Source organism: Tachyglossus aculeatus, chromosome 12 (assembly GCF_015852505.1).
Source record: "Tachyglossus aculeatus isolate mTacAcu1 chromosome 12, mTacAcu1.pri, whole genome shotgun sequence".
Taxonomy (NCBI): Eukaryota; Metazoa; Chordata; class Mammalia; order Monotremata; family Tachyglossidae; genus Tachyglossus; species Tachyglossus aculeatus.
In genome coordinates this window covers 5,989,287-6,015,559 of record NC_052077.1, presented here as the reverse complement: position 1 = coordinate 6,015,559, position 26,273 = coordinate 5,989,287, and the positions used below count along the sequence as shown (strand labels likewise).

Here is a 26,273-nt window from a genome sequence, read left to right as displayed (position 1 = left end):
GGAACAGCAGAGATTAAACCATTTAGCCAACAACCGCCCGTCTCTTGATTTCGGGCAGTGGAGAGTCAAATCAGAACATTAAAACCATCTGGAACAAAAATTTCCCCCGATTGCTAAGAAAATGAGGTGTAGCAACAGTTACTGAAGACTAGTGCCATTGGTTGGGGTTACCGAGTAATAAACCAGCAACAACTGGCCCACGATTGTAATGGATAAAACCTCACGACATACGGAATAGCAGAATGTGTGCCTCTTCCCTGATTTGCCCGAATGTTTAAATTCTTTAATCCGAGATCAACATCTGTCGATCTCCTTATACAGAAGGGCTGTGGAAACAGCTGACACTCCCTGGCATCTGCCTCAAAATGACCCACAGTTTATAGCTAAAATATACCAAAGGTGAGAGCCCTCTCCAAGATAGGTGGCAACGAGGTGCATACGCTGTAAACCCAACCGGGGAGGAGGGCCGGGTGCGGGTACAGGCATCCCGCTGGCACTCGGTGAATCATCATCATCATCATCATCATCAATCGCATTTATTGAGCGCTTACTATGTGCAGAGCACTGTACTAAGCGCTTGGGAGGTACAAATTGGCAACATATAGAGACAGTCCCTACCCAACAGTGGGCTCACAGTCTAAAAGGGGGAGAACGTGGAAGAGGGGCAAGGAAACATGGAATGTGGAGGTGCCAACGATAGGGAGGCTGACGACAAGGAGGCGGGGATGGCTGGTGTGACCACGGTGGGGGTCGGGGGCCAGTGGGTGCCCTGTAAGTACTTCAGGTTCGCCCCACCCTCCCCCCACTTCAGACAGGTGGCCTGGTCTGCTAAGTGGTGACCTGCATTCTGGGGCTAATCCAGGAAAAACCAGGACAGTGAAAACTCCCACATCCAGAGGATCGCTTGGGAACACTGGCCAAACATCTGACCTGTAAAAGGAATTAGTATTATTCCAAACCCCCCATCTTACCTCCTTCCCTTCCCCACAGCACCTGTATATATGTTTGTACATATTTATTACTCTATTTATTTTACTTGTACATATCTATTCTATTTATTTTATTTTGTTAGTATGTTTGGTTTTGTTCTCTGTCTCCCCCTTTTAGACTGTGAGCCCACTGTTGGGTAGGGACTGTCGCTATATGTTGCCAACTTGTACTTCCCAAATGCTTAGTACAGTGCTTTGCACACAGTAAGTGCTCAATAAATACGACTGATAATGATGATGATGACTGCCTCTACATGTTGCCAACTTGTACTTCCCAAACGCTTAGTACAGTGCTCTGCACACAGTAAGTGCTCAATAAATACAATTGATGATGATGATGATGATTTATGACCAAGTGTCGTCAAGTCGTTTCCGATTCATAGCGACTCCACGGATATATTTCCTCCAGGACGTCCTGCCTCCTGCCATAAAAGGAATACCACCACTAATTATGGTGCCGGAGGCATTTTTGCAAATCCGTTTTGAGGCAATCTTTCCGTCCCACGGTGGAGACGTTTCCGAAACCCGAGCTATGTTAATACTCACTTTACCACGTGAAGGATCGGGCTTAACGGTCTGCTGTCCCGAAGCCAGGAGAGAAAAGATCTGGCTCTTTCCGACGGAAGGGTGTCTAACTCGGGGAGATGTGTCTGGTTCAAGAAACGGAAAGGGGATGTTATTTTCTTGCATTACAGACCTTAAGCAAATCAATTACAATGAAAGGATGCTAAAAAACACTAATAGTACTAAAAACTGTTAAAAAGCACTAACAGAATGTGTCATAAACTTCCACCAATGGGACACAAAAATTTGTTGGGGGAGCGCTACCAGTAAACAGCAATCACGTACATTTTAAATAAAAATTGTGTCTTGCTTAATTCCTTTAACAACGCGAATAGAACACATCCTTTTGATAAGAATTAGGCTAGCAGTCAGTTTTGTAAACACCCCTACATGTGGAGGCAAACTACAGCCAGTGAGTGTTTATTCCTACAGAACAAAATGAATAGCTTGTAATTTTTACACAGGCACTTGGGTCTGGACTCCTTAATTAAGCATTTCACTATTCACCTCTTCCCTAGCGCTTCTGTACATATCCGAACTGTAATTTATTTTGCAAAGTCTATCTCCCCCTTTAGTCAGCAAGCTCCTTGTGGGTAGGGAAGGTGTCTACCTATTCTGTTGTACTGCGCTTAAGTGCTTAGTACAGTGCTCTGCACATAGTAAATACCATTGATTGATAAGCTCCCAAGTGCTTAGTACAGTGCTCTGCACACAGTAAGCGCTCAATAAATACGATTGATGATGATAACTCTCATGTCATAAGGGAAGCAGCATGGCTTAGTGGAAAGAGTCTGGGCTTGGGAGTCAGAGGATGTGGGTTCTAATCCCGCCTCTGCCACTTGTCTGCTGTGTGACCTTGGGCAAGCCACTTCATTTCTCTGTGCCTCGGTTACCTCACCTGTAAAATGGGGGTGAAAGTGTGAGCCCCATGTGGGGCAACCTGTTAATCCTGTACCTACCCCGGCGCTTAGAACAGTGCTTGGCACACAGTAAGTGCTTCACAAATACTATAATTATTATTATTTCCAGAGAGCCTCACTTCCAGCCTTTAACACTCAAACACAGTCCTGCAGAATACATGGAGGCTCTGGAAACACAGCCAGCTTTTTGGATTCACCTTAGATTGATTTTTTCCTCCAAACCTTTAGCTACTCACCTAGGAACTACCTTGACAGGAAAGGGATTTTGGGCATGGCATTTCCTCACACTCTCAGCTGGTTTTTTTTTAATGGTATTTTTTAAGTGTTCACTATGTGCCAGGCACCGTACTTAGACACTAAGTAAGCAGGCTAGATACAGTCCCTGTCCCATATGGGGCTCACGGTCTTAATCCCCGTTTTACAGATGAGGGAACTGAGGCCCAGAGAAGTGAAGTGACTTGCCCCAGGTCACACAGCAGACAAGTGGAGGAACCTGGATTAGAACCCGGGTCCTTCTGAACCAGACCTGTGCTCTAACCACTAGCTCACGCTGCTTCTCTAGTTATGACAGCACGGCGCCCCACTTCCCAGCCCCTTCGTCCCTGACGGCTCAGTGCTCTGCATATATGTATATACGTTTGTACAGATCTATTACTCTATTTATTTTACCTGTACATATTTACCATTCTACTTATTTTGTTAATGATGTGCACATAGCTTTAATTCTATTTGTTCTGACGACTTGACACCTGCCCACATGTTTTGTTTTGTGGTCTGTCTCCCCCTTCTAGACTGGGAGCCCGTTGCTGGGTAGGGACCGTCTCTATATGGTGCCAACTTGTACTTCCCAAGCGCTTAGTACAGCGCTCTGCACACAGTAAGCGCTCAACAAATAAGACTGAATGAATGGATATAGGAAGTGCTCAATAAATACCACTGATTGAGTGACATTCTCCCAAGCGCCTCGGTTGGCCATTGCCTACTTGCAGAGCTTAGACTAGACCTGAGAACTCCTGATTCCCAAAGCAGGGCTTTTCCCACTAGAGGAACAGATGGGCTTCAACGGACAAAAGCAAGAGAGCCAGGGGACGTTTCCCTTTTTTATTCCAACTGACTAATCGGGGGGAAGACTAAAAATTCGTGGACTCGTCAATGTCCACTTCCACATTCATTTTGGGAACAACTCTAAGTGCCCAGAATCTAGTGAAATTGCTATTCCAGGGCACACCCGGATTGACTGCATCGTCACATGTTTTCTCAAGGGGTGCTTTTATCTAAAGCACTCCATCGCCTCGCTACTCTCCTACTCCAACCCAGCCTGCGAACTTCGCTGCTCTAATGCCAATCTTGTCGCTGTCCCTCCATCTCACCCACCTCGCCACTGATCTCCCGCCCACGGCCTGCCTCTGGCCTGGAACGCCCTCCCTCCTCACATCCGACGGACAATTCCTCCCCGCTCCTTGAAAGCTTTACTGAAGGCACATCTCCTCGAAGAGGCCTTCCCTGACTAAGCCGTCCTTACCTCTTTTCCCACTCCCTTCTGCATCAACTTGATTTGCGTCCTTTATTCACCACCACCACCCAGCCCCACAACACTTATGCACATATCGATATTTGTATTTATATTAATGTCTGTCTCCCTCTCTAGACTGTAAGCTCAATGTAAGGCAAGGAATGTGTATGTTTAGTGCTGTACTGTACCCTCCCAAGTGCTTAGTAAAGTGCTCTATTTATTTATTTATTTATTTGACTTGTACATATCTATTCTATTTATTTTATTTTGTTAGTATGTTTGGTTTTGTTCTCTGTCTCCCCCTTTTAGACTGTGAGCCCACTGTTGGGCAGGGACTGTCTCTATATGTTGCCAATTTGTACTTCCCAAGCGCTTAGTACAGTGCTCTGCACACAGTAAGCGCTCAATAAATACGATTGATGATGATGATGATGATGCTCTGCACACAGTAAGTGCTCAATAACTAGGATTAACGGACTGACTAGGGAATCTTCAATCACCAAACAGAAAGATTAACCCCAAGGGTCAGTTGCGGCTTTATGTCAACTCCCAGAGGCACAAGCCTTGGATGGAACACGAGCTATATTTGTATTAGTTGCAGAAAAAAACACTGACCAGCTTCTGAGGTACGGATGCAGAGTTAGGGTATCCGAGCACGTCTTTTATGAAGTTGTTATCACAGCTTTTTCCAATCCAAATGTAAAAAACCTATAAAATAAAATCCTGATATCACACGGGTCAGAAGCAAAATGGTTATAGATGGTTTTACATACACCAACATGCACTGAAGGGGCAAACCGACTTAATTGAAAGAGCCAAAGTTCAGGGAATCTGTGGTACATGGGAATCATATCAATTGGCATTTATTGAGTATAAAGAGTTTTCACAGTGGCCCTAAGGTTACTTGTTTCACTTGGCAGGAAAAAGGAATGGGGAATTTTCATTTCTTTCATTCTGAAAGCTTTAAGGAAAGTATCATAATCAAACATGGTTATTACACACAGAGTGTGTTCAAAGACATTGCTAGGTCACCTGAGTCCCTACAAAAGAAGTGAGAGATGAGAGTCCTGCCCACAAAGAATTTACAATTTAATGCGGGAGTCATTACACACTGACAGAAGAATATACCCTAGTTAAGAGTGAAAGATAGATATATAAAAAGACACCGGTGAGTAAACAACATGGCTCAGTGGAAAAGAGCAAGGGCTTTGGAGTCAGAGGTCATGGGTTCAAATCCTGGCTCTGCCAGTTGTCAGCTGTGTGACTTTGGGCAAGTCACTTAACTACTCTGGGTCTCAGTTACCTCATCTGTAAAATGGGGATGAAGACGGTGAGCCCCCTGTGGGATCACCTGATCACCTTGTAACCTCCCCAGCGCTTAGAACAGTGCTTTGCACATAGTAAGCACTTAATAAATGCCATTATTATTATTAAACAGATCAACAGATAACTGCCAAAGTGACTGATGGGATGAGAGGGTGAGAAAGGAGTGCATTTGATAATAATAATAATCCAGGTTTCATGTTCCATCCTCCAGCATGGCTGCCTAGACTCCACTGACCAGAAGCTCACTGTGGGCAGGGAATCTGTCCATTTATTGTTATATTGTACTCTCCCACCGTACGAGTGTACAGTGCTCTGCACACAGTATGCACTCAACAAATACCACTGACTGATGGATGGATCGATCTCTTTTGAATTCCCTCCTTGTTTGTATGGAAGCTGGCATCACCTTCTCTTTCCAGAGGTGCTGTGATAGCACATTCAGAACCATCTAATATTCCTAATGATGTGCAGAAGTGGTTGGAATTCTGGTGGGCTGAGAGTAATAAAGTATGGACCGATACCTAGACGGAAACTTCAACTGTGAAACCCCGAAATACGTGGCCGTTTCACAAATAGTCAATTCTCCCTTACGATTTCTATTTTTAGACGGCGAGTAAAAAGAAGCCAATCCAGAAACACAGAGGGGAAGCTTTTCAATTAGGTGTAATGAGCAATTACTTCACGTATAAGCCAATCTGTTGACTTCAGGGGTGCGAACGGACTCAAAACATAAACTTACCGAACCGCAGTCCATAAGGAAAGCGCCTTCTCTTGTCAGCTTCTCTGCGGACAATTTTTGAAGAGGGGGTTGGGGCACAACTCTGTCGTTAACATGAATTGAGCTCTACGAAGAAAAACAGAAGGAGAGAGAGCCCCATCAAGCAGTGGTTTTCAATCATTTAACACTCTGCCCACAGTAAGCGCTGAATAAATACAACTGAATGAAATTAACAGAAACGATAGCCATGCGGCTATGGTCCTCTAGACTCTAAGCTCGTTGTGGGTGGGGATTGTGTCTGTTTGTGGTTATACTGTACTCTCCCAAGAGCTTAGTACAGTGTTTTGTGCACAGTAAGCGCTCGATAAATACGACTGAAGGAACGAAAGCTTCAGCCTTCAACGGATATACAATATCCCGGGGCCAATCCCGTCACTCCAATCCACTCGCCCCCATGCAATGTCCAAATTGGCCGCCTTCTCTCCCACCACTACGGGCCTCCTGCTCCTGCCATCCTCTGTATACGACGGGAGGGGATAAAAGCCGCCTGGCTCCACCGCGGCCAAGCAAATCAACTGAAATCTTTTTCACTCAGTCGTATTCATTGAGGGCTTACCGCGAGCAGAACACTGCCCTAAGCGCTTGGGAGAGTACATTCTAATGGGTTTTAATCCCGGCTCCGCCACTTGTCTGCTGCGCGACCTCGGGCAGGTCGCTTGATTTATCTGTAAAATGGGGATTAAGATTGCGAGCCCCATGTGGGACAGCCTGATTATCGTTTAGCTACGCCAGTGCTTAGTACAGTGCCTGGCACACAGTAAGTGCTTAAGAAGTACCGTCATTATTATTATTACAGTATAACAATAAACAGACGCATTCCAAATCCGCCGCCTTTCCCGAACAATACCCCCATCCCAGGGAACTGGTTCCGACTCTCCCCCGGGCCATCAAGGAGAATTCACCCTGCCTCCTGAAGCCCACCACTGAGGCTGAAGGGAGACCAGCACCCGCAGCATGAGGCCTCCGCAAAGTCTCGGGAAGCCTGGAGGCTGCTGAAGTGATTTCTTTTAGACTCTGAGCCCACTATTGGGTAGGGACTGTCTCTATATGTTGCCAACTTGTACTTCCCAAGCACTTAGTACAGTGCTCTGCACACAGTAAGCGCTCAATAAATACGATTGATGATGATGATGATGATGATCTCTGAGGCTATGCCTGAAATTCTTCTCCAGCCACAGCACCCTTGCTGGTTTTTGTTTCCATTTTGTGTTTTTGTCCTTTCTTTTTTTGGAGTTTTAGTGTTTGCTCTGCACACGGTAAGCGCTTCATAAATAGTACTACTAACTGTAAGTAGGGCCGCGAAACTGCACGCCAAAAGAAGTGGTCTAGCAGGCTTGGAAGCAAAAACCCTAGAAAGCTGGTGTGAGCCCACTTTTAGACTGTGAGCCCACTGTTGGGTAGGGACCGTCTCTATGTGTTGCCAATTTGTACTTCCCAAGCGCTTAGTACAGTGCTCTGCACATAGTAAGCGCTCAATAAATACGATTGATTGATTGATTGGTGGCAGCCGTGGTGCTCAGAGGGCTTTCTCTTCTCCACTGCTCTACCTGCGCCTGTTGCTGGGCTTTAAAAGTTCTCGCTCGGCAAGGAGTCCAGCAGCTCAGGAGAAGAACAGCTGTTGCTGACATAAAGAGTGAATCGATCAATCGTATTTATTGAGCACTTACGGTGTGCAGAGCACTGTACTAAGCGCTTGGGAGAGTGCAATATAACATTCATTCATTCATTCAATCGTATTTACTGAGCGCTTACTGTGTGCAGAGCACTGTACTAAGTGCCTGGAAAGTACAATTCGGCAACAGGTGGAGACAGTCCCTACCCAACAACGGGCTCACAGTCTAGAAGTCTAAAATGAATTTATACTTCATTTTACAACAGTTTAGTGACAAATTTCCCCATCCTCTAATAATTTCAGCCATTTATGTTGTTTTGATTATTGGTTTGGGGAGAAGGGAGAGAGGAACAGAGTTGGTAGACACGTTCCCTGCCCTCAAACTTCCCTTCGAGGGGCTAGAGTGAACTAACAAAGGACAGATGAAATTACCCCTGGGCTATTTTTACCCCTGATCATCATCATCATCAATCGCATTTATTGAGCGCTTACTGTGTGCAGAGCACTGTACTAAGCGCTTGGGAAGTACAAGTTGGTAACATAGAGACAGTCCCTACCCAGCAGTGGGTTCACAGTCTAAAATAGAAAATCTCTGCTCCGAGAGCTCTTTTTTCTTTCGGATTTTCAAATGTCAAATTCGGGGCTTTCTCAGAAAAGCAGGTGCTTGAACATTTGCATTTACAGTCTGTCCCATCTCCTTTTTAATAAGTGTCAAGCTCGGTTCAAGCGCAGTCTGCTGAGCAATGCTTGTCTTTATCCAGTGCAGGAAAAGGAAAATCCTGGGGCAGACGAGGGTGGAGTGAGTGGAGCTTGGCTGTGGGACTGGAAAGGGGAACGTGACAGGGTAGAAAGTGTAAAGTTCAACAGTCCTCCTCCTCCAGTTTAAAACAGAAACTTCAAGGGGGCAGAAGGAAAGAAAGAGTCCTGGGAAGGTCAATGAGATCTGCCCTCTCAGGAAAGATTCCTAGGATCCTCTCGGTGGGATGGGAAGTGTCAACCGACTCCAACTGTACTTCTCCTGAAGCTTAGTACACAGTAAGTGCTCAGGAAATACGATGAACTCATTTAAGAGCAAGATCCCAAAGGGCAGAAGGGCAGCAGGAGTTGGGGACAGAGCTCAGCAGGTCATGAACGGGACAGGGAGTTTGAGGACACACAAAAAGCCTGAACCAGGGAAGACCCGAGCCCACGAGGGCCGGAAGATAAACGAAAAGGAAGAAACTAAGGGGATGTGTGGAGCTCAGAGGGCAGGCGCCACTGTGTCACTGCCAAAGTACACATTTATCCTGGAACCAAAAGAAACAGCTGGATTGGAAGTTTGATTTTTTTCCCCTCAGTTCTAAGAACTGAGAGCAGGGAAATCGCAGATGGTGGACACTGCTCCAGGAGGAAAACGTGTCCTCACACCTCTGAGAGAACCACATCTGTCCAGTCATTTTTTCTGGCATTACTAAATGTCGACATTCCTGCAAACGGTTACTTGCCCTGCATGCTATTTCAAGCTGATGTGTTTTCAAACCTCTAGTACATTATTTACTAAAATTAAATTATGCGCCTGGCTTTGTGGCAGATTTTGCCACTAAACTGCATTTGCGGTCTTTAATTCTCCCCATCACTAAATTTACCTAGTTCCTATCGACAGCATATTGAGGAATCTTGTCAGAGGAGCTAAAGTACGTTGGGGGTGACCATTTTCATGGTACAACATGCAAAATGGAAGACATAAGATAAAGTCAAAGTTCTGTTAATAAAGAGGTTGCCCAATGGCCAGCAGATTTCCCACATTCAAAATCAAAGGCAAACGCAATACACTTGAAAAGATGTCATACCTCATCAGTCAGTCTGTCTACCCTATATAAATTGGGATGAATCATTTTCATCAGATGAACCAGTGGCTGAGACTTCATCTGGCACATAGCAAATACACGGTCATCCAGGCGTGTACTGGTACCAGTCCTGAATGCTTTCTGCGAGAAAAAAAAACAAAAAAACCCCACATTTCTCCAAGTAATGTTTAATTTTAATCATGCTCAATTCAGGATCTGATTTACTTGTATCTACCTCAGCGCTCAGAACAGCGCTCGACACATAAGCGCTTAACATATACCATAAAAAAAGAAAACAGATTTTTGTAAAAAAGAAAGTATTGCCTGCCATCAATAACAAAAGAATAAGTTTTCAACTGAAATGTGTAGCGAGCTTCACATAAATACAGAGAAGTAGGATAAAAATCTGCTTATTCATATTCCCTCATTTTCCCAAAATTTATTTATTCTTACATGTAAGAATTTTAGCACTCAATAAATTGTATCTCTCATTAAAGAAAACCGAGGGGGGGGGGGGCCCACGAAAAAAATCAGGCATTGTCATTCTTAAACACATAAACTTCACAGTGTTAAAGTCCAACTCTGAAAACTAGAATTTCAAACTATAATTCACTTCAGTGTCTGCCATTCCTTTTGGACTGCACCCCTCTCGTGGGCAGAGGCTCTGTTGAACCCGTGTGGGAAAGGGACCGTGTATGACCTTATTATCTTCTAATCCACACCAGAGCTTAGTTCAGTGCTTGGCACATAGCAAGTGCTTAATAAAAACGATTATTCATTCATTCATTCAATTGTATCTATTGAGCGCTTACTGTGTGCAGAGCACTGTACTAAGCGCTTGGGAAGTACAAGTTGGCAACATATAGAGACGGTCCCTACCCAACAGCGGGCTCACAGTCTAGAAGCGGGAGACAGAGAACAAAACAAAACATATTAACAAAATAAAGTAGAACAAATATGTACAAATAAAATAAACAAATAGAGTAATAAATACATACAAACATATATATATATATATGTTTGTATGTATTTATTACTCTATTTTATTTGCATATTTATTTATATATATAAATAAATAATAATAATTTATTATAATAAATAAACAATAAATATTATAAATTATAAATATATATTTAAATAAATTATAAATATATATAACAAATATACAAATATATATATATACAGGTGCTGTGGGGAGGGGAAGGAGGTGGGGGGGATGGGGAGGGGAAGGAGGGGGTTCAGTTTGGATTATCAATACTCTTACTCTCCCAAGCGCTTAGTATTCATTCATTCGTTCAATCGTATTAATTGAGCGCTTACTGTGTGCAGAGCACTGTACTAAGCGCTTGGGAAGTACAAGTTGGCAACATATAGAGACCGTCCCTACCCAACGGCGGGCTTAGTATTGGGCTCTGTATACGGTCAGCGCTCAGTAAAGACCACCGATGGACTGATTGACTGAGTTACCTGTTTGAGAAGTGCCAAAACATACAGAGGGAACAGCTTGAGGGAGGAAGGTGCGATCACGGCAGACTGCTGCCAGTTTGACACTGTAGAACTGTACGCCGACAGTGAATCTACCACCGCGTTCACCAGGGCGTCTCTGGCGTCCGACAGACTCGAGGAAACTGACCTGTCGACAGCTGCGCAAAGAAAGGAACGACATCAGGAGGCCATAGAGCTGTTTAATGCAAGATGGCTAGGCGGTTAGCGTTTGACCAGCGGAAAGAGCCCGGGCTTTGGAGTCGGAGGTCATAGGTTCAAATCCCGGCTCCCCACTTGTCAGCTGTGTGACCTTGGGCAAGTCCCTTAACTTCTCTGGGCCTCAGTTCCCTCATCTGAAAAATGGGGATCAAGACTGCGAGCCCCCTGTGGGACAACCTGATCACTTTGCAACCTCCCCAGCGCTTAGAACCATGCTTTGCACACAGTAAGTGCTCAACAAATGCCATTATAAGGACCTGGGTTCTAATCCCAGCTCCCCCACTTGACTGCTGTGTGACTCTGGGCAAGACACTTAACCTCTCTGGGCCTCCTCCTCAGTAAAATGAAGATTAGGACTGCGAACTCCATGTGGGACAAGAACTGTGTCCAACCTGATTGTCTTATATCTACCCCAGCACTTAGTACAGTGCCTGACACATAGTAAGCACTTAACGAATACCATTAAAAAAGAAAGTAGAAGAAAGGAATTCACAGATCTGTGAGGAAAAAAGCGTGAAAATATGGCGGAGAGATCTCATTTATGATATTTGTTAAGCACTTACTATGTGTCAAGCACTGTTCTAAATGCTGGCATAGATACAAGTTAATCAGGATGCCATATACAGAACAGAGTTTTCTGCTGAGGCGAACCAAGAAACACCCCACGTCAATATTGTTTCAGCAAGGACAATGGCTTCTCTCCTTTTCCCCTAGGGTGATGGTGATGAAAGGTGGCTGGAAAGGAGCAGAATAATGAAGATGAAGAAAAATGTTCCAGTCCCAAATGTTCCAGTCCAGGGACAGAGAGATTGCGCATCAGCAATTCATTGAAAAAAAAAAAAAAAGAGCATGGCAAGAGAGAGATTTTCAGATTTACTCAAGTAATGAACAGATTTACAAATTCTTAACATAACTGCTTCCTAAATATGAAGTTAATCAGATAGGACACAGTCCCCGTCCCACATGGGGCTCAAGCAGTCTTTAGCCCCATTCTCCAGGTGAGGTAACCGAGGCCCAGAGAAGTGAAGTAACTTTCCCAAGGCCACGCAGCACACGAGTGGTGGAGCCGGGATTAGAACCCAAGTCCTTCTGACCTCCAGGCCCGTGCTCTAGCCACCAGGCCCCGCTGCTTCTATGACTTCAGAGTACAGTGTACTTATGTATCTGCAACACTGCGTTTGTTCATTATCATATAAAGAATTAATTTCAAGGGTTCAAAGTTCCATATTACCAGTGAACTTTAACAGTGGAAGAGAACTGATTCAGTGCTTCTGATATACAACAACAAAGCAAACTGCTCAGCCAAGCTTCAGAGGCAGAAGCCGGCTGTTGCTACCTCCCCTCCATAGGATTATCCGTCTCCATCTCAATTGATTCCTTTGGTTAATACGAGGGTCTCAGTAGGTTTTGCCGGAGGGCTGACCAGAGTTACAATACGTGGAACGCAGGGCCCGAGACTAGGTCCCTTATCACGATACTCACCCATGTTTGCTAGAAGGCAGATGGCTGCTTGTACATCCACTCCTACGTACACATCTGCCAACGAGCTCACCACTGGCAAACAGAGGGTGTGCACTCGAATTCTCCGCTCCCCTAATCAAAAGGGTGAATCGATTTCAATGCATTAGGCAGGTGGTGGGAAGAGGCGTGCACAACTCCACACCTCCAATTCAAAACTACACATCTTCAATCACCTAAATTTTACCCAATTTTGGACGGGCAGGGGGGATTGTTTTCCCACGGAAAAAGACTGTTAAGCTCATTGTGGGGAGGGAACGAGTCCGTTTGGTGTTGTAGTGTACTCTCCCAAGTGCTCAGTACAGTGCTCTGCGCACAGTAAGCCTTCAATAAATACAGCTGAATGAATGAATGAAAAGTAAACACCTTGGGTTAAAACAATTGGGTTAAAACCCAATGCAATTAGCTTCTGAGAAAGCAGACGCAACTAGACTTTTAAAACAGAAGTTTTAAAAGCCTGGAAGCTGCTGTCTCCTCAATCCTCTCTTCCACGGCAGGTGAGTGAAATGTGTGCCCTGTTGGCCCTGGCATGCTATGTGCCCATGGGGCTGGGGGTGAAAGCCATTGCCCTGCCTTTCTCGGCCCCCCTCCGCCTCCAGGGCTGCCATCTTTAGCCTGGCCACCAATCCCCCTCACCATGGCTGAGTGGTCTGCCCTCTCACCCCCTCACCATCGAGATGGCCCTAGCCCATCCCATCTTCCATTGCCCTAGCCAGAACGGGCCCTACCATGGCAGACCTCTAGACTCTAAGCTCACTGTGGGCAGGGAATATACCTGTTACATTGTTAAGATTGTACTCTCCCATGTGCTTAGCACAGTGCTCTGCACACAGTAAGAAAGCACTCGATATATACCACTGACTGACTCTCGAAACCTCGGCTAAGCTAGCGGCTGCGTAGCCCTTACTTTGGACCCTCAATCATGAGGAGAAATTCTGCTCCTCTAGCCTCAGCTCCTGACTGACTTTTGTTCTTCTTCCCTGTACTGTGTATTTACCCTTATGCTCCTTATGCTGTTTTAAGGTTGAAGTGTTTCATTGTTACCAGTGGGTCTGTTTCCTGTCCTCCACCGTCCTTGTGATCCTCTTGGAAGACCGATTTCGGATCTTATTGCCACCTCTATATTCTGTCCTAGCGCTCAGTACAGCGCCTTGCACAAAGTGCTTAATAAATACTATTTCTTCTCCTGCGACTCCTACTCCTATATAACTCCTCCTCCTCCTCCTAATACTCCTAGCTACTATTAATACTGCTATTACTAAGTATTTAGTATTATTATTATTAGTAGTAGTAGTATTGCTATTACTATTACTGCTATTAATACTGCTATTACTCTTACTCCTCCCTCCTCCTCCTCGTGCTCAAGGACAGATGGGAAAACATTGCAAGAATTGGGTTGCATCCTGTTTTTTTGGTGGCATGTGTATTATCAGGTGTAAGACATTGTTCCCAACCACCAACGGCTAACGGGATTTAAACTTTTTGAAAACCGGGTGCCGGCTAATTTAAGCCAATAGGGTGGAGGAGCAGTATAATTGAAGTCACAGTAAAAATACATCACAAAATCAGAAACAGCAAACTCCCTTGGTAATGAAAGATGAATATGGCATTTTTACAAAATAAATCTGCACAAAGAAAAGGTAGGGATGGCTATTTAATAGTCTAGAAGATAGAAAGCCACTGACACCACTGCCAGCTGGATTTTGCAAGAATCATTAACTAATGAGATCACAGGAGCTCCAGGGAAATTCAACATTTCTCTTTGGGGTGGAAACATGTCATTACAAATCCCAAGAAGGAAAATTAAGTTTCCTTAAGGGCTTAAGAAGGTAAAACACGCTGATTTCAAATCAATCAAAGGTATTTAATGAGCGCTCACTGGATGCAAAAGCACATACTATAAGTTCAGTACAGTAATTTCAGTACAGTACTAACTTGGGCGGAGGAGGGTGGGCGGGAGGAGAGGGGAGGTGGAGGAAAATGCTGCTGTAAGCAAGCTTTCCCATCTGCTAAAATTAAATTACCTTTGCTTGAAGTGTACAGAAGGGCTGTCTGAAAACATACTAACGAAGTGTCTGCCAAACTCTCCTCAATTGACATCTGCACTGCAAATCCGGCATCGGGGTTGATGTTGGCGAGAGACAGCAAATCAGTAGATCGCACAAAAAAGTTGCCGTGAAAAGTGTGTATTGAGAGACCTAGAAGCAGAAACAGTTTAGAGCACTCCACTACCCATCTGGGCTTTGTGTGGAAACTTGGCATCCGATCACAACTTAGCATAATGAGAAGAGTGTCCCTTGAACACTCATTCACATAAACCGGAATAAGATGTTTGTCGATAAATGCAATCTGCATTTAAAACCAGCCTATATTTATGTTATTTGGGGGAAGGAAAAAGAGAACTGATGAACAAAAATAGTAAATGGAGATTCTTGCCTATTGGTTTGGCATTTGAGTCAGGAAACTGAACTCTTCACATTTTTCCCTTCTCCACAACCAGACTACTTTATGCAAGATTAATGCGGTTCAAACTGGAAAATGCTGACTACAGACATACTTGTACATAAAATCCCTAAGTGAAGAGACCCTAATACGGAAACACTACTTTGCCAAGTTATTCTCACTTTTACAAAACACACCGTACATATTCTGAAATGGTAATCTGTCATTAAATGATGTGGATACACTAATTTCCCTATATCATGTAACTGCAATTCAAAATACAGCAAGTAAAACTCTGGTGTTTTGCAGTTCATCTTTCATTTCGTACCTTTTGTACACCTTATTCTCATGACTGCTTCAAACCCAATCTTCCTCGTGAGATAGCGTTTTAAATCCTTTTGCAATTTTTCTGCTTGTGCAGGATTATGACTATGATGGAAAGACGGATAATAATAGATGCACCCTGCAGAATACTTGGACATGCAAGCTGAAGGGGAGGAAAAAAAGAGGTCAATATTTACAGATGGGCACACAACAATCTAAGCAGAACAAAACTTTTTTTTTTTTTAATGTGTTATGTTAGTACAGGCTCTAGGTTGAAATTTCCAAAACTCTCTTCTGGAAGAAAAATGTACATGTTTGAAGGAGGGGAAGAGATAGGTCTCTTTCTCTCTCTGTCTCTCTCTCTCTCTCTCTCTCTCTCACACACACACAGAGTTGAATAGGTTTTCACATTATGTTACTGATACAGAAGCTTCCTATTTTCACTGTGTTATGTATGCACTGCTCCTTGGTGAGCTATGGGAATTAAACTTTTATCTGGGCTTCACCGGACATGTACAGGACGTTTATTTGCCTTCTAAGCACTTAGGTAGCCACCACGCTGCCTCTCCCCACAGTTCTTGTGTACCTATCTCTGCATGTAGTTGCTTTAGTTTAGTGTCTGCCTACCCCACTAGATTGTAAATTCCATGAGTCTTCTATGAAATCTTTCCCACTGCTAAAATAGTCCCAGCAGACAGAACCAGGACTAAAACCCAGGTGTCCTGAAACCCAGAGCATAATAAAATATACAAGCAGCTTTCTTAAGGGGAAAGAGCCCGGGCTTGGGAGTCAGAGGACGTGGGTTCTAATCCCGGCTCCAGCACTTGTCAGCTGGGTGACTTATTGGGCAAGTCACTTAACTTCTCTGTGCCTCCGTTACCTCATCTGTATGATGGGGATTTAAGACTGTGAGCCCCACATGGGACAACCTGAGTACAGTGCATCTACCCCAGAGCTTAGAACAGTGTTTGGCACACAGTAAGCCCTTATCAAATACCGTAATTATTATCCTGATTATTATTACAAAAGTATCCACTTACCTAGAGATGCCAGATCAGAATACTGTGAACTTAAAAGGAAGAGATCCACTGCCGTTTGCTGTCCTGAACAGTCTAAGGCCAACTTCTTATAAAAATCAGTTGCGGGACCAAGATGTTGAACAACCTTTAGGGAACGGATTACAAAGGAAAAGCCGTCAGAGTGAGATTGTGTGTGAATAGTCTCCTACTATAGTATATAGTACAGTCTCCTACTATAACCCAGCCGGCATACTTTGCTCCTGTAGTTCCAACCTCCTCACTCTACTCGGTCTCGTCTATGTGGCCGCCAACCTCTAGCCCGAGTCCTACCTCTGGCCTGGAACGCCCTCCTTCAGATCTGGCGGACGATTCCTCTCCTCACCTCCAAAGCCTTCGTTCATCCTGCCCCCCATCCCCACACAGCACATATGCATATATCTGTAATTTATTCATTTCTCTTAATGTCTGCCTTCCCCTCTAGACGGGCAGGAATATGTCTGTTTGTTGTTACAGTGTCCTCTCCCAAGCGCCGAGTATGAGCACTCAATAAATACGACTGAAAGAATGAATGGAAAGCCTCATGGAAGGTGCATCTCCCTCAACTAAGCCCTCCATTTCCTCTTTTCCCACTCCCTTCAGCGTCGCCCTCGCGCTTGGATTTGCACCCTTTATCCCCCTCCCCAGCGCTCATGCACGTATCCGTAACTTATCTACAGTAGTGTCTGTTTCTCCCTCTAGACTCTAAGATCACTGTGGGCAGGTAACGTGTCCACCAACTGTCACAGGGTACTCCCCAAAGCAATTAGTACAGGGCTGTGCACACAATAAGCTGGGACTTCAGGTGAGTGAAAGGGGGAAAACGGCCTCTGAAATACAATCCTGGATACCTTTGTACTTGATCTTTGATTGGGATCTTCTCTGGACTGTAAGAGTCCTACACCCAAGGAAGGTAACTGTGTCTGAAACACAGACACCCGGCCACCTGTTGGAGACATCAATTTAAAGGCAGCCTGAAGTGCGGGGCCAAGAGCGCTATGCGTTTCTCTTGTATTGGTGAACAGATTTGGTAATGCATTCAATAAGTCTTTTATCAGCTGGAAGACAAGATTGAAAAGAGTTACTCAGGAGGCAAGCATAGGATTTCTCTGAAGGGGCTGGAGAATGGGCACCGTGAACACCTGACGCTCATTTTTCCCAGCAACACGTACACAAATGAACACCCCGCCTTTCAAACACCCGAAATAAAATGCCGTGATGTGATGACAATTTCCGCTAGACTAATTCATTGAAATATACGATCCAGTGATCAACCTGAAGTTACCGGTGGACTAAGCTAAATGCGGATTTTTTTTTTATTGTTAAATAGGCATTTTGCGTCAAATGGTTGTAATGGTACTTTGAAAAAAATCCATCTTACCTCCTTACTTTCATGTAGATTCACAAGTAAACTATCAGGTGTAGGTAAGAAAATGTCTATGGAAAAAATACAAAATCTTCAACAAATCCAGGCAAAAAAGAATTCACGTACAAAATACTCAATCACAATCCAGGCCTTGATTTTCTTACATCAAATATAAAAAGAATAAAACAGGTAACATCTACTAGCTTTGTTAACACTATTTCATAGACTCACAATTCAGCTTCCCGTATTTTCCGGCAAAGTTATTAAACACAAAGATACTATAAGCGTCTCAAATCTCTATGGAATCTTTTAAAGAACAGCAGTGTTATATGATCTTACTTTTATTTTCCTCTCTACTTACCCTCGATATCTGAGACAACCAACATCTGAGGCTGGGATAAACCTTCTTGCAAGTTGTAGAACTGAACAGTGCTGTCAAACGTTACAAATCCTATTCTTGTTCTTGAATCTCCAGGGAGTCTAAAGCCAAAGATGACGTCTTTTAAGGCTCAGGATTTACTTAAGGATTTATTTAAGAATGCTCAGGATTGTACTTTGCTTCCACATGCAGGAAAACAATTCCACATCATCAAACACATTAACTGGAACTATCATCTTAAAAAAAAAAAGTACGACGCCCACTAAAGAAAGTGAAAAAGATAGCTGTATCTCAACCCATTATCGACTGTTTTTCTAGAATGAGGAGATATATTTGCTCTCAAAATAGTCCACCTTGCGGACACTCTTTAGGTGGGGTTAGACATACCAAATGAAGATGTAAAAGTCATTATTATTGATAATAATGATAGTAATAATAATAATAATAATAATAGTGGTATTTGTTAAGTACTTACTATGGCTAACACTGTTCTAAGCGCTGAGGTAATAATAATAATAATGTTGGTATTTGTTAAGCGCTTACTATGTGCAAAGCACCGTTCTAAGCGCTGGGGTAGATACAAGGTAATCAGGTTGTCCCACGAGGGGCTCACGTCTTCATCCCCATTTTACAGATGAGGGAACTGAGGCCCAGAGAAACGAAGTGACTTGCCCAAAGTCACACAGCTGACAAGTGGCGGAGCCGGGATTTGAACCCACGACCTCTGACTCCAAAGCCCGGGCTCTTTCCACTGAGCCATGAGGTAGATACGAGGTAAACCGGGTTGTCCCATGTGGGGCACACAGTCTTAGTCCCTATTCTACAGATGAGGTAACTGAGGCACAGAAAAGTTAAGTGACTTGCCCAACGTCACACAGCAGAAATGTGGCGGAGCCGGGATTAGAACCCATGTCCTCTGACTCCCAAGCCCGGGCTCTTTCCACTAAGCCATGCTGCTCCTTTCCCAAGTACTAACCCAAGCAACTGAATGAAAAGCATGAAAATGAAAAGTTTAATAATGAAATCGGTCCTTTCTTGCAGGCTTTATAACAAGCTGGCCCTTCAACTATCCTTTTCACAATACCCTTCACTCTTCAAAAGCAACATGGCTTGTTAAAAAAAAGCACAGGCCTAAGAGGCAGAAGACCTGGGTTCCAATCCCAGCTCTGCCACTTGGCTGGCACGTGAGACCTTGGGGAACCCACTTAACTTCTCTGGACCTCAATTTCCTCAACTGTAAAATGGGATTCGGTACCTGTTCTCCCTCCTCCGACTGTGAGCCCCATGTGGGACAGAGACTGTGTCCTGATTAATTCGTATCTACCCCAGCTCTTCGAACAGTGCTTGACATGTAACTGCTAAATACTCTAGACTGTAAGCTCATCGTGGGCAGGGAGTGTGTCTACCAACTCTGTTGTATTGTACTCTCTCAAGTGCTTAGTACAGTGCTCTGCACACAGTAAGCGCTTATAAATATGATTGGTTTACTGACCATAAACCCCCAAAAACTTTAAGATAAAAATGAAAAAGGAAGATTCTATTCTCTAATCACACAATAATAATAATAATAATAATAATAATGGCATTTATTAAGTGCTTACTATGTGCAAAGCACTGTTCTAAGCACTGGGGAGTTTACAAGGTGATCAGGTTGTCCCACGGGGGGCTCACAGTCTTCATCCCCATTTTACGGATGAGGTAACTGAGGCCCAGAGAAGTGAAGTGACTTGCCCAAAGTCACACGGCTGACAAGTGGCGGACCCGGGATTTGAACCCATGACCTCTGACTCCAAAGCCCGGGCTCTTTCCACTGAGCCATGAGTTACAAATCTAGATTCCACATGGAGCACAAACGTCTGTTTTAATCTTACCTAACAGCAACGCTGAGATCGCTCAGCCTCTATTGATTTATTAATTTTACTATTTAACTACTTAAGGACAATTTACATATACATTTACACACCCTTACTAATATAAATACATACACATATCTAAATATATGGTTAGTAACTTTCTTTACTAACACTTACTGATATTCATTCAATCGTTATTTAATGAGCGCTTACCTTGTGCAAAGCGCTATGTTACATAATATGGGATCACTACTAGGAAGTGTTAATTTGGTGAAGTTCAATTCTCCGTGTACACAGAGTAAATGTGAAATTGAAAAATCCGGGTGACATTTGAACGATAACTAATCCCAGTGGGATGCTAAATTCTCTAGAGAGCCGAGGTGAAGGGGTGCGATTCAGCATAAAAATACGATCTTCCTATCCTTTACTCAATTTTGTCCAGCCCAAATGCACACGAGATGGTTCAGTATACACACAACCTGCTAAAATGTCACAGCTTTCCAGAAAAACCAGGCTGAAGAATGAACCTGGTTCAGCAGCCGCCTTGACTTTCTTTTCAATCGTATTTATTGAGCGCTTACTATGTGCAGAGCACTGTACTAAGCGCTTGGGAAGTAGAAATTGGCAACAAATTGACTTTTCCCAAACTGTTCTTTCCTCCAGTGCGTTTCTAAGGCATTGTGAAGACCATCATTCTTTCTTACTGCTATCACCTCACTCAATCCTTAGGACCCACCACTACCTCCTTTTTAACTTCTCAACTTCCAAATGCAGTTATCCCCTTGCCAGCCACCCACTTCAGGATTTACTTATTAGATTATGGATTTAGTATAAACTGCATGACCTAACGGAAAGAGCACAGGCCTGGAGGTCGGAGGACTTGGGTTCTAATCCAGACTCCACCACTTGTCTGTTGTCACCTTGGGCAAGTCGCTTGATTCCCCCCATACCTTAGTAAACTCATCTGTAAAATGGGGATTAAATCTTCCTCCCTCCGTTTCAACCTTCAGCCCTGTGTGGGGCACGGACTGTGTCCAACCTGATTATATCTTGCATCTACCTCAGCACGTGACACGTAATAAGGGTTTAACAAATAGTAAGGGGGAATAAAAAGATTTCCCTGCCCATTTTGCTTAATCTCTGTGAAATATTTTATTCCGTTTATTATTTCAGGGGCTTGGCACCCCAAACCCACTAGTGAAACTTCTGTACAGCATCTAAAAGTGTTTTTTAGCCCTTCAGTATTAACACTGTCCCTAGAATCAAGAAGACATGAGGAATTAAGGAGGGCAAGTCCTCTTTACAGTCCTCTAGACTGTAAGCTCGTTATGGGCAGTGAATGTGTCTGCTCATTCTATGGTATTGTACTCTCCCAAGTGCTTAGGACAGTGCTCTGCATATAGTTAAATGCTCAAAGTACAGCACTGACTAACTGTTTGACAAAGCTTTCAATGAAGAAAACCATTTTGAAAATGAAACTGAGAAGCCATCCACAAAAGTCCCCCCGTGGAGGCTCCGATTCTGAATGTCTTAATTTTTTTGACTTCATTTACAGGCAAGAACCACGAATGCACTTCCTGAACGGTGCCTACAGTGGACATTCACCACTGCTCATACGGTAAAAAATTTTACCATAAAGATGCCTTCAAAAGGTGATTTCAAAGGTCGTTTAGGAGTTGCTTGAGAGCTGGGAAATCATAATGGTGCTAGAGATGTTGTGTGTAAACTGGAAAATTACAAGCAGTCTTCCACATTCAAATATCTACAGCTATGGAGAATTATTTCTATGCTACAAGAAAGCCTTCAAACATTAACAACACTTAGGGATAACTTCCACCCACCAGGAGCGAAAGTTAGCCCCCTAATGCATAAATGACTGTTTCCACTGAACATCTCAAGTACTAGTATATTGTGAATTTCAAATCACATGGCAGGACATTTACTAAATGGTAACGAAAGCTGTTTTGTTGGCACGTACAATGAAAGATTCTGAATTAAGCTTGCTTAGAAAAGATTCCAGCAATATCTTCATAAATCCTACAAACCTGCCGACACAGAAACAGTTCGGTGCCAAGGGGAGAGGATATGATAGAACCATGCTTACTTGTCTAGATTTTCCAACAACGACTGGCAGACAATGTTTAAATATCCTGCTTCCACTGCGTTATGAGACACGTCTAAAACAAACAAGTAAACTGCCGGTTGAGGAGGTCGGAGCTGAAAGGAAAAGGAATAAACAATAATTTTAATCCATCGATGGTATTTATCGAGTGTTATTGTGGGCAGAACACTGTATTAAACACTAAGGAGAGCATGACAAATTCGAGTTGGGAGACATGACACTTGATCCCTGCCTTCAAGGACCTTACAGTGTAGTTAGGGAGACACATGTGAAAATAAATTACACATGAGGGAAGCAGCAGAGTATATAACTCTATACTTCATTACTGGGAGGTAGGGGTGAGGTATCTAAGTGCTTAAAGGGTACAAGTCCCTAGTGTGCAAGAAATACAGGAGGGATGGCATATAGGGTGAGGAAATGAGAGGTTATAAGGGAAGCTCTCTTGGAGGGGACATGATTTTAGTAGGGCTCTGAAGAAGGGGAAAGTCTGTCTGATAAGAAGCGGGAAGGAGTTCCAGGCCACAAGAAGTGGTTGACAGAAAGAGAGGCAAGAATAAAGGAAAAGGAATTTACGCTGACATTAGAGCAGTGGAGGGTGTGGGCTGGGTTGTAGGAGTAGATCAGCCATGGCAGGGGCCAGTTGATTATCTGCCTTAAAGCTGACAGTGCGGAGTTTCTCTTTGATGTGGATAGGAACATGCAACAACTGGAGGCTGCTGAGGAGGGGGGATGCGGACTGAACTTATTTGGGAGAGATGATGTGGGCAGCAGAGTGAAGTAGGGACCAGAGAGGGGAGAGGCGGGAGGCAGGGAGATCAGCGAGGAAGCTGATACAGTAGTCTAGGTGGTATATAAGTGTGTGGGTCACCATGGTAGCACTTTGGATGGAGATGAAGGGGCAGGTTCTACAGGTACGGTGAGGGTAAAACCTATAGGTTTTAGTGACGGACTGAGGAATATGCAGGTTTTAAAAAAACAACAACTTACTTTGAGGTTGTTGCTGAATATTGACAGCAACAAACACAATGAGCCGGGTGCTGTACATAACATTCAGAAGATGTAGTCTTGCTTTCTAAGAGTTAACTTTCCACTGCAGTGAGATATCTAGACATACTTATCAAATTTTAAAAGCACAAGGGGAAAATACATATTTCGCTACAGCAGGATGTATCTTCCTTCTTATTCTTTAAAATTTGATAGATGTGGACTGCATAAAGGCAATTCTTTGATAGCAAGACTAACTCAAGTAGGAAACCAGTGGGTCCCTTTGAAGGGACTGCCTCTCTTCCTGCTTCAATTCTTTACCTCGTTTTCCCCTAAATGCTTTTTGGGGTCAACACGTAACCTCTTTCCATCTTCCCAGGGATAAGCCCAGGTAATGGAGATCTACCAGAGCTGTTAGGATTAGGCTGTCAAAATGAGGGTAATATGAGTGCTGTGTCTTGGTCTAATTCCCCACCAGATTAAGTAAATGTATTCCACACAAGTGGAAACTCGACAAATAGAGTTAAGGTATTGACAGCCCGCATTATTGAGGCATGGGCACCAAATAATTTGGGAGTGACAAAGTGTCTCCTTTTCATGCCTCTGGTCAGAAAATCTGGGCAAAATTTCCCAAAAAGAAGAGCCCTAACCTATGACTTTTAAAATCAAACTTCCTGTGAGAGTCAGTTTTGTTAGAACTTGGAAAGAGAGAAGAGAGGTGGCATGGAAGACTTACAAGTCTTTGGGATAACTTGACACTACAAAGATGAAGATGGGAGAGGGGACTAAAGAGTACCTGAAGGGGTCTGCCAATCCACTTGACTAGGAAAACAGGGAGATGAGAGAAGCAACCTGGACAAATCCTGAAAACAAGAGTACTGTACGTAGCAAATTAAGGACTATGCCAGGTTCATACCAGGACCTTGACTAAAGTAGATGGAGAGAAACTGCTTCAGTAGCTCTTGTAGATGGTGTGGAAAATGATGTGGCAAGAGTTAAAGGAGTGACTGAACAGCTTATTTTCGACCCTCAGAGTCCAGCCCATTACGCATGCCTATCTCATTGTCTGGAACACCCTCCCTGCCTCTCAAATTCACTGACCCAACCCTGCTTGAGATAAAGAGGAGGAAGTGTGAGACACACACTGGACCCCACACTAAGGAGAGGGAGGAGGATGCCAGGAAAGTCATTTTGTGGTGCCCTGCCCTAGAGAAAGTATGGAGAATTAGCTGAATCAGTCAGAGACAAGGTTTGGTGAGGAACTAGAGGGGCTGGGTTGCTGGAAAAAAAGGCCAGTGGCCATTTTAGTGTGAGGCAAATGAGCTCCGTGTCTAGGAGAGTAGGGAATGAGGAGAGCTTGTGCTGTGGATCCTGGCTGGATACAAGTCAAGAGGGAGAGACGGGAGAGGATTCTTGCAGGTTTGGAGTTCAGCAATTAGGGGTCTGGAGGAGAGAGGCTCCTGCCCTTGAAGGAAAGAACAACGTGATGCTGGGGAAGCCTAAGGAGAAATACAGAGGGTCCTGGAAGGGGGTGGGCAGTAGATCCAGAGAAAGACAGTTTGAACTGGATTTGTTTTCATTTGTAACCTTCAGCTCTTAATTAAATATTTTTGAGAACTCTGATATAGGTGTCTACTTCCCAACCTTCCAAATCTTTGTTCAAAGTCCCCTCCTCCAAAAGGCAATCTCAATTTCTCTCCACTAATCCGGGAGGGTAATCTGAGTGTTGCGTCTTTGTCTAATGCCCCACCAGATCAAGTAAATGTATTCCACACAAGTGGAACCTTGATAAACAGAGTTAAGGTAGACAGCCTGCATTATTGAGGCACGGGCACCAAATCATTTGGGAATGACAAAGTGTCTCCTTTTTATGCCTCTAGTCAGAAAATCTAGGAGCAATTTCCCAAAAAGAAGAGCTCTAACCTATGACTTTTCTCTCCATCTACTTTAGTAAGTCCCTGGTCAAGTTCCTGGTATTGTCTTTAATTTCCTATATACAGTACTCTTGTTTTCAGGATTTGTCCAGATTGCTTCTCTCATCTCCCTGTTTTCTTAGTCAAGTGGATTGGCAGACCCCTTCATGGACTCCTTAGTCCCCTCTCCCATCTTCATCTTTGTAGTGTCAAGTTATCCCAAAGACTTGTAAGTCTTCCATGCCACCTCTCTGCTCTTCCTCCACTAATTCATTGACTAGCCATTTTAGTACTCAATCGATCAACAGTATTTGAGTGCCTCCTGTGTGCAGAGCACTGTACTAAGTGTCTGAGAGGCAAAAAGAAGCAAAAAGACACGTATGCAGATCTGTTTAGGTAGAACTGCCTACTTTTCTTATTATTGGACACTTAGTTCTGACCTTTAGAATCAAGTGTAATAAAGCTACCCTTCATACCAACAATGCTCTACTTTCCACAGAATCAAAGCACTTAATACAGTGCTCAGCACACAGTTAAGTGCTTAGTAAATTCTATAGATTGACTGAATACTGCTATCACAGCGTTGACTGTAACGAGATTTAAGTTCCATTATAGCCGTACCTACTGAGGACAAAACACCAAATAGTTACCATGTAGTCTGAAGAAGCAATGAATTCCACAGTTGAATTCTGCACCTCGGGCCGCTTGTGAGGCTCTCCATAAGATCGGGAAAGGGGATTGTACATAAATTCTTCAGGAACTAGAAAATAAATGAACAATCAATGGAAATTCAATGCAAATGATCACTGACAGATGCAATACACAGCTTATACTCCCATAACCGCCTCAATAATGTCAACACAAAAACCTCTTATTTTCAATACTTGACATTTATATGCCTCTGAGAATTCCAGAGGGTTTTAAAATCACTTCCAGGAGAAAAAAAAAAGTCTCCCTGTTGTGAATGGAAAAACTGAGTTATTTCCAAAAGTGATGTTATTTCAAATGTCCATGTAGGACAGTGGTTAGCAGCTGGGCTAGAAACCCAGGGGTTAGTATTCACTTTAGACCAACTCACCGCCATG

General features: G+C 43.7%; 1 protein-coding gene across 2 annotated transcripts in view; it reads right to left on the bottom strand.

The window, feature by feature from the left end:
* The window catches only part of SEC24B (SEC24 homolog B, COPII coat complex component), a 109,484-nt gene that overhangs the window by 5,190 nt on the left and 78,021 nt on the right, over positions 1–26,273 (bottom strand). For both annotated transcript variants that reach the window (XM_038755099.1, XM_038755098.1), the window contains 14 exons: positions 25,839–25,948; positions 22,274–22,386; positions 18,299–18,417; positions 17,953–18,008; positions 17,423–17,629; positions 16,557–16,680; positions 15,521–15,679; positions 14,775–14,948; positions 12,715–12,825; positions 10,996–11,171; positions 9,532–9,669; positions 6,052–6,156; positions 4,602–4,694; positions 1,536–1,639 (listed from right to left, as the gene is read on the bottom strand). In XM_038755099.1, the coding sequence (XP_038611027.1) occupies positions 1,536–1,639; positions 4,602–4,694; positions 6,052–6,156; positions 9,532–9,669; positions 10,996–11,171; positions 12,715–12,825; positions 14,775–14,948; positions 15,521–15,679; positions 16,557–16,680; positions 17,423–17,629; positions 17,953–18,008; positions 18,299–18,417; positions 22,274–22,386; positions 25,839–25,948 (1,789 nt within the window). The remainder of the gene's footprint in view (positions 1–1,535; positions 1,640–4,601; positions 4,695–6,051; positions 6,157–9,531; positions 9,670–10,995; positions 11,172–12,714; positions 12,826–14,774; positions 14,949–15,520; positions 15,680–16,556; positions 16,681–17,422; positions 17,630–17,952; positions 18,009–18,298; positions 18,418–22,273; positions 22,387–25,838; positions 25,949–26,273) is intronic.